Source organism: Pecten maximus, chromosome 4, assembly GCF_902652985.1.
Source record: "Pecten maximus chromosome 4, xPecMax1.1, whole genome shotgun sequence".
Classification (NCBI taxonomy): Eukaryota; Metazoa; Mollusca; class Bivalvia; order Pectinida; family Pectinidae; genus Pecten; species Pecten maximus.
Genome location: NC_047018.1, coordinates 35,623,568 through 35,632,811, shown reverse-complemented (window position 1 = coordinate 35,632,811; position 9,244 = coordinate 35,623,568). Strand labels below are relative to the sequence as shown.

Here is a 9,244-nt window from a genome sequence, read left to right as displayed (position 1 = left end):
TATGGTAATTAGAATTAAAGACAAAAACAAAACTGAAGTTACATAACCATAAAATTTAATAATATAATGTTTACGTTTGTGTAAAAATAATGTATAAATATATTAATTATTCAAACAATTTGTATCACAGTGCATTCTCACATACATTAATAATGTATAATATCCATATATGGGTGGTCTAGTGGTGATACACTTGCCTTTCACATAGCCTTGGCCATCAGGGATTGATTCACCAGTTGGACATGAAAAGGTTAATAGAGGTCACCTTCATTCATATCAACATCCATTCACAATCCAGAGCTGATAGATATATGTATCTACGTTACATGTCCTATCACACAACAGTTATTAAATGTGAAAATAGTCAATATGGCAAAAAAAAAATGTGACATTGAAAAAAATTATATGATGTAGAAGGCAGTAACATTAACTATATTCTACTGTCCACACACAGGCACTCGCCTCGTCTGTCAATACATCTATAATTGTCTACATATAATGTATACTGACTATGTAAGCTAAATATAATAATACATTTTGTCTCATTACTGCTGCCATCTGGTGGGTTCAAATTTATCTCATTACTGCTACTATCTGGTGGGTTCAACACATCTTTGGCACTTGAGCTTTCAGAAAGAACGTTTTTTTCTTATTATTTCTTTGCTTAAATTATTTTGAATTGGCAAAAAGTATGTTTTTTTGTTCCAAAAAATCTTAAAACGACTTCTATATAGAAACAGGTGATAAAATACATTCTATTCATTATCTAAGTACAATTATGTATATGACATACATGTATTATTTAAGGTGAAAACAAATTCTGTTAAAATCATCACAAAAACTCATAAATCACAACCAAACAATTCAGAGGTCCAATATTCAATTTAAATCCTAAACATTGGTTCCTTTCTCCTTCACAGGAAGATAATCATATTATGACGGCACATGGCATTACAAACTATAACATGAACTTGTAGTACATAAGTATAAATAATATCCTCAAAATACTTTATATAATTATAACATGGCACTCACCATTAGATTCATTCTGCCATGTCTAACATCAAGAATGATATTCAATCTTGTTTAATTCTGGAGACGGTGGTAAGTCTTTATAAGATTAAAACTTACTAAAGCTACAGGCCTCTGTTCAATGCAAGATGGACAAGAGAAGTAATCTTGCTTCTGAACCAGTTCTGGCCAAGCATTTATTTCCTGCTAAATGTGTAACTTTGTCTGATCTTCTCATACACAAAAGATACTCCATGTATTTGCTTCTCTGATGTTCCCTGGGATATGATGTTCCTTCAAATGGGACTGGTCAGACACATTTTGGTGCCTTAATAGTCCAAAGTACGACTTCTTCAAGGAGAAATGACTAGAAGCCTTTTCTTGGACGTGGGTCTAGTCTGTCACTTATTGGGGTGACATGTAGGTGTTTATTACACAACGAAGTTTCACCGTCGATGTGACTGTTCAACCACCCACCGAATTCCTTCTAAAACCTCTGTCAGATTCTCTGCCTCACAATCTCGCACCTACAAATAAAATTAAAGGAAAAATCAATTATTTGATTACATGACATCACAAAAAACAGTTAAAATGTCATTTCAAATATTTCTAACGCATCAGTGATCATATTCACTTGATAGTTCATTACCTGCCATGGTCTGTTCATGTTGGACATTGCAAGCTTCTCCACGACTTTGATGCAAGGGATACGGGAAGCATTGGAGTTTTTAATACAGGATAATACTAGAACTGGAACATGTGTAGCTGACCAGCGCTCATTCACCATGGTATAAAACTCCTGATTACTTTCGCCTACAACACAAACATGCACATGGTATTTAACAAAAGAAAGTCAACAGGTCTAACATATTAATTATACTAACAACCGTGTAACTGTATGATCTCTTCAGGTCTAGATGTGAAATAGATATTGGTAATTTTGAAATTGAAGAAATAAATTTCTTGCTTTAATAATCAAGAGTATAAAACTTTACTTTTATTGCAAAAAGTGGAATACTTTTTACATTGAACTATTGATATATGATTGTTGATTAAAGGATAACATTCCGAAGAGTTAAAATACTCATGAAAATGATGTTTTGAATTTAGATATAAATGAGTACTAGCTGTTCTAAGATAAAGACACATGTATCATGTACAGTGACCTTTTGTTTACATAACTGCAATATTAATGCTGTGAATGTGACAACAAAAAAATCTAATCTAATTTTTTGAAAATTTTGTCTTTATTTTAAGTTTGGTCTAGTCATAATCAACAACCTATCTTACCAGTTGCTGATAAAGTTGAATCTATGACATAGATAAAAGCATCTACGGTACGGCAGAAATCTTTGACGGCTGGTTTGAGCTCCACACCAACCTCTCCATCTTGTATTGATACCTGCAATAAGTTATTGCCATTGATACGGTCCCATCCTGGTTGCTGTCGGATTGATTTGGAAGCAGAGTACAGAACTGACAGCTGAAAATTACTGCAGTCTGCCATCTTCAGGAGCCAGCCAGAACCAACACCTTTATAACAGGAAGAATAAATGAAAGCTACAGATTTCAGCCCCATATATTTCATTGAACACTTCTACATTAAAATTAAGATAAAATTAATGACAAGGGAATTTTTTTTGTGTGAAAATCATGAACATATTACATTAATCTTTTGCTTGATTAAGTTTGTCATCATGTCATTTATCATTTTATATAGAAAAAAAGTTAATTTTACCAAATGTATACAGTATATACATTGTGTATTGATATGCATATTTGTATAATACATATGTATGTATTTTATATGTACCATCAAACTGTCCTGGTACCATCCCCACTTGTTCCAATAATGTTCTGGCTGTCAGCATTTGTCTGACTAAAATGCTGGTGTTTTCAGATTCTAGGCCGGGACCAAACATGGCAATCTTTGGCACTTTCTTTGGAAGGAAATATCGCAGCATATTAGATATGCTTGTCAACATGGAGTTTCTCTCATGCATAATTCTGTTGATTTCAGGAGAACATCTCAGAAATCTGAAATAATTACAAAATAAATTTCAGTAATTAATTAAATCTCAATAGTTTGTCATATACTTCATTATTATCTAAACGGAACAGAAGTTCAAATTTTAAATGAATTCAAATGATAATTTCTGTAAAAGATTATAGATACAATTTTAACTATGCATTGAATCAGTCAATTCTTTAAATTGGTGTTTAATTTTTTTGCTTAAGAATTGTTGTTTAATCTTTATATACATGTATTTGCAAATATTTAGAAGTAAAAAAAATGCTGATGGTGTCAAAGTAATGAAATATGAATTAATATTGTAACAAGTACAACTCATCGCCTATAAACTTACATTTCCCTGTTGGTCCATTCGGACTGCACTTCCTTGTACATAGCTGGATTGGTGAGATGAGAAATAATATTCCAGGACTGGATGTTACGTGCGAGTTTTTCCTGCCACAATATATTGTCCTGGCTCACATCATACCAGTCCCTACATACTCCACTAACCCGACAAAGGTCACGTACTCCAAGGTACGAAAATATATGGAGTTTCACATTCAACTGCAAAACAATTTAGACATTATTTCACTCATCTATAGTCCAGGACAACTTTCGAATATATATCTTGGGCAAGGAAATAAAACAAGTGATAATTTACACCAAGCATGCCGTTTTAGTAAAAATACCTACAGTATAGTTAGATATTTTCCTTTCGCTTATAAGTGTTGTAAAGTTTCATTTTCATTTCAGCAGAGACCTAATTATAGTATATAGGTCTCTGATTTCAGTAGTCTTTAAATCATTTTAAAGGAGCAACTCGAAAAACAAAAAAGTTTTAAACTATACAAAGTCTATGTTTTATATACATGTATACTTACAGGTAACTTGTGGAAAATGGAAGCATTCTGGTCAACGCTTTTCTGGCCGTGTATTAAGCTCCTCTGTTTCATTTCTTGTTTAATTAGGTACTGCTGGAGTCCTCCCGATACAAATGTTTCTGGTCGCTCACCCATTTGTTTTTTGTATTTTTTCACTAAAATTTTCAGAGTATAAAGAAGCCCTTCGTCCAAATAAATATCACTTTTAAGTGATGGTGTTAAATCTGACCTTTGGTCGCCGTTAAACGTAGATCTTTCTGGCAGTTTGGTGTACAAACTTTGTTCACAAACAAATGTTGTTGGACAAATATCGTGAGGAATATCAATTTCAATCATTTTCAGACCAACGGATGAATGACCTTTCGTAAGAAAATAGTTTACTGTCGATGTTGTTGTTGAATAAAGTGATATATGAAGAATACATGGTCGTAACTATATATATACCTAGTTTCGTCTACGTAATGACAGCTATGTGTCAGCTCCAACGTGGCCAAAACAAGTTGTTAGTTTACTAAGGATGTGACGTCAGAAGCTTTTGAGGTCACGGATCAGGAAAACGGAAATGACCTTTCGCCATCTTGCTGGATAAACATGGTGAGCGATGAGAAATACGCGATTCTCAATCGACCGTTATCGCTTTCATAAATAAAGTTTGCAGAATAATCATGCACTCATTGTACTGCTAAAAATCCAGTCCTTTATCTGATATCCTTATGTTTGGTATATATATCGTAGTTTTTATACAAGACACCCTATTTTGGAGGTGTTCGAAGAAAAATATTTTCCAATGTATAAGTGAAAGATGTTGACCAAGATACCTATGTAGCATTGGTATTATAAATTACTGTTTCTTTGCTTTGATAATATTTTGTCAGGATAAAGACACAGGCTTACAAATGTCTTAATTGCGGAAGGCTATTTTTATGTTAAGTTGAAATAAAGGTGTTGTTCGCCGACAACTGTCAGAAGCACATCTCGTCATGTTACTCTGTACAATGTAATCATCTAATTTATAAAGTAGCTAATTAAAGACGTTATGACGATAATGCAAGTCTCTGTTCCATCTGGCCGGGCGCCAGACAACCAGCACAGGGACTTGAGAACTTGTTATACATGTAGGCATATAAGGCTAGCGCAGGGGTTCGTCACTAAAAAATGTAGAGGATTACGCGAAGAGAAACTTACGACGAGAGTCGTGCATATTTAGCTAACTGAAGTAAGGGGTTCTTTCTAAATGATTTATGACATAGGTTGAACCATTGCATACATTAATATTGTCACAACTTTTTTTATAAAGATTCGATGGTTATATTAACAGTTTAATATGTACTGTATATGTTGTAACATCACTGTTCGGTTAAATACAATTGTAATACCATTCTATGAAACTCATTTGCTTGTATGTTTCCCATTGAAAGGAAAGGACACAATGAAGAAAAAAAATATAGAATATAAAGTTTATAAATGGCATGTTTAGAATTTGATCGAGTTCAAGAGTAACTTTCTCAGATCCTTAATAATTAAAAATCCATTATAGGCTGAAAGTATTGGGAAAGTAAAATGATCACATATTAAATCAAGTTTACATTTTGTGTTATTTTTGACAGACCAAGGGAACATCCAGCTTTGGTAAGCGGCACAACAAGACCCACACCCACTGCAGGAGGTGTGGGCGCCGCTCATTCCATATCCAGAAGAAAGTATGTGCTTCATGTGGATATCCTAGTCCAAAGAAGAGGTCATGTAAGTACACTTAGGAGTATATATTCCTGCCGTAGATACATATGTATACACAAGGTCTTACCAGAAATCCAGATAATATATGTGTGAAAACGGTGAGCCCAACACAGAGATTCATTCGATGGTCCAATTTATTTGAGATTTGGTTTGTTTTTTGTTTAACGTCCTATTAACAGCCAGGGTCATTTAGGACGTGCCAGGTTTTGGAGGTGGAGGAAAGCCGGAGTACCCGGAGAAAAACCAACGGCCTACGGTCAGTTCCTGGCAACTGCCCCACGTAGGTTTCAAACTCACAACCCAGTGGTGGAGGGCTAGTGATAAAGTGTCGGTACACCTTAACCACTCGGCCACCTCGGCCACCGCGGCCCCAAACATGTAAACAACACTCCAGTAAATCAGACCATTGAATGAATCTCTTGTGTTTTGCTCACCATTTCTACACATATAAATGAAACTACATAAGTAATGGGAAGGAGTAATGAAAAAAGATGTATCCATGCCGAGTGCCAGGCTTTGAACTAGTGACCTCTCGCTCTTGATGCAAACATCCTTCCACTAGGCTAAAGGGAAATTCCTGCTAGCCTGAGCTTCTACAAATATAGCGAGAAAAAAGTTTTGTCTCTTGGGAAATATACTAGTATAAAAGATATATTTTCATCACTATTCACTTGTACTAATAAACAATCCAATTTTGCTACCAACATTAGGTAGTATTCCCCACTGATGGTGTTTTCCCCTTTGAATAAAACAAATTCCCCATCAAGAAAAAATCCCATAAATCAGGAGAAAATTCTCCAAAAAGAGGAAATCCCCGAAATTTTTATGAAATATGTAAGAATTATAGCTACGAATAGCCATAGAATTTTAAAGAATAATTCAAGACACTGTGGCCCTTGATTTCCCCTTAATTTCATAATGGGTAGCATTAACCCCCGAGTGTGCAAGTTTGTTCTCAATCAGTTAACAAAATGTATACCATATTCTGTTGCACCATAATGCATTTTATGTAATACATAGTATAAAAATCTTTATCATTGATTACAGTAATTTGTGGGAAAGAAAGCAAATTTTTACAAGCGTGTATGAATGATTTAGAGCTGCTCTTTGTACTGAGCCAACATAGAATTCATCTGAAATTCAAACTTAACAATTGCTATCCTTTGTTCATGCAGATAACTGGAGTGAGAAATCTAAGAGGAGGAGGACAACAGGTACTGGCCGTATGAGGCACCTCAAGGATGTCTTCAGGAGGTTCAGGTAGGTCTACATTACCACATTTTGTATAACAATACTCTGGCTTGAGAATTTTCAGCTAAAAATCTGATTTCAGATATTACTGTATATTTGTTGTATTTTTACTAAAATTTCTCAACTAAAAAGTCAGTATTTCAGACTTTTGATAAATGGAAATGACTCGTAAATATATACCTATGGTTGATTGCTCTCCACTACACTACACTTATTATCCGTGGGTTAATTCGGTGAAAAATCCATGTTTCAATAGAGGTTATTTCATTGGCTCCATCACATTTTCCTATCGGAATTTTCAGATTGAAGGTAGCAAATGCTTTATAGAAGATGTATATCAACAGTAGTGATAAATATTCTCGAAAATGTGTTTCATCAGAAATTTAGTATCAGCAGGTTTAAATCATTTCGGCCCTTTTATCTGATAGAGATTTCTTATCAATGAAAACAGGCCTAGGTGGTGGGGAAAAGCCTGTTGCAGGTATTTCAGCAATTTGCCAATGTTATGCCAAAAATGCAAGTCTCAGTTTCCACTGGTCAAAAGCCAGACAATCAGCTCAGGGACTCGTGAGAATTTGTTATACATAGGGGCCTACCAGAAGCCAGAAGGCTAGCACAGGGGTTCGCCACCAACAATTTCAGATGATTTCAGAGAGAACTTATGATGAGTGCCTCGAGCCAGAGATCTTTATATCAGCTAGCTGAAGTAAGGGGTTCATTTCAGATGGTATTAGTGTTAGTGTTCAATTTCAGTACTTCTTTAAGCTTGTGGACACACAAATTATGCCGTACTAGCTTATACTGGTTTAAAACACAAAAGACATGTAGGACTTCTTGTCCACTATATATATGTTTATCAGAAAATCTGCACACCTTCATGGATACAGTCATGTATTGTTAAAAGTATACATACATGTTAATATTTTCCCCTCCAAATCTGAAGAGTTCCTATTCTGAAAGGGTTATGTTGATTAGTTTCTATTAGACTGGCCCCCTGTCTCTAGAATATTAAGATTGTAAAAAACTTTATGATTTTGGTCCCTAGGATATATCCGATTCTAGACATGCCACCAGACCCTTATTGTTTCTGTTAAGAATTGCCAAGCTGAATTCTAATACTAGATTATCTGCCCCTAGTTTGAAACTTAGTCTAGAATTCAGCTTGGCCATTCTTAACGAAAAAACTTAGGGCCTGGTGGTCAAGCTAGGTTTCTTTTTATAGAGCAAGTTATAAAAGCGACATCATTGAAACAAGACTTTTCACTGAGCTTACCCATGGGTGATAAAGTATAGTGTAGTGTTATGCAGATTACGACGATAGAAATGACTGACATCTGTGAAATACTATCAAATTGTAACTGAATCTTTTATCCATAAAATTTTTACTCTCCCAATAAATACTTATTTACTCATAACAAAAAGATTATGTTTAAGATTTAATGTTTCTTTATTGATTTAAGGTCATCTAAAAGTGTCTTTTTTTCATCATTGTAGGAATGGCTTCCGTGAGGGTACAGTTGCCAAATCCAAGAAAAAGACAGCAGCCGCTCCATCATCTGCAGTTGCCACTAAATAGATAATACATAAGTCTGCTGTAAATAAACAAAAAAAAAGAAGCAATATTTGTTTGTCATGGTTTGGGTAGCTTTCATTATCAACAAGTCAATTGTTGTGGAATTTATGCTCCACCACAATAATGCAAGATGAGGACGTACTGGTCTTTCTCTGGCTGACATTCTGTAACATCTCATTCTTGGCTTCTCTCTAACAAGATTGTTGTTAAAAAAATGTCATGAGATGTGATGAGATGCGGATATGAAGACAATCCTCGGGGTAAAATTCTTAACAATTAAACTCAGGTTTGCAGAGTGTTTGGCAGCTTGAGTATCTTGCCCTGAGAGTCTTAAGATCCTGTCTTGTTACAAGTGGAGTGAATGATTTTTAGCTCACCTGGCCCAAAGGGCCGTTGAGATTATGCCATGGCGCGTCTTTCGTCGTCCGTAGTCCGTCGGCGTTTCCTTAAATTGCTACTAGTCCTAAAGTATTGAATTGATTTTCATCAAATTTGGTCAGGAACATTCTTTAGGGAAGGGGAACAGAGTTTGTATAAATATATAATCTGATCCCCCAGGGGTCTGAGGGGTGAGGCCCGATAGGGAAAACAGGGGTTAATCCTTTAAATTGCTAATAGTCATAAAGTTTTGAATGAATTTGAACCAAATTATGGTCAGGAACATTTCCGGGGCCAAATAGGGGAAATAGAGATAAGTCTTTAAATCGCTGCTAGTCATGAAGTGCAACAGAGTTTGTATAAATATTGCCTCTGACCCCCCTGGGGCCAGAGGGCTGG

At 35.1% G+C, this 9,244-nt stretch overlaps 2 protein-coding genes across 2 annotated transcripts; one reads left to right on the top strand and one right to left on the bottom strand.

The window, feature by feature from the left end:
- Positions 1-33: 33 nt before the first annotated feature.
- Positions 34-4,390, bottom strand: LOC117325955 (F-box only protein 4-like). Its single transcript, XM_033882487.1, has 6 exons — positions 3,907-4,390; positions 3,378-3,589; positions 2,825-3,048; positions 2,302-2,544; positions 1,661-1,824; positions 34-1,538 (listed from the first exon to the last, which is right to left on the bottom strand). The coding sequence occupies exons 1-6, from the start codon at positions 4,240-4,242 to the stop codon at positions 1,458-1,460; spliced, it is 1,260 nt and encodes a 419-aa protein (XP_033738378.1). The 5' UTR covers positions 4,243-4,390; the 3' UTR covers positions 34-1,457.
- On the top strand, positions 4,386-8,514 carry LOC117325956 (probable 60S ribosomal protein L37-A). The gene is made up of 4 exons (XM_033882488.1): positions 4,386-4,500; positions 5,514-5,649; positions 6,819-6,903; positions 8,389-8,514. Exons 1-4 carry the CDS (start codon positions 4,498-4,500, stop codon positions 8,468-8,470), a joined length of 306 nt encoding a protein of 101 aa, XP_033738379.1. The 5' UTR covers positions 4,386-4,497; the 3' UTR covers positions 8,471-8,514.
- The last annotated feature ends 730 nt before the right edge of the window (positions 8,515-9,244 follow it).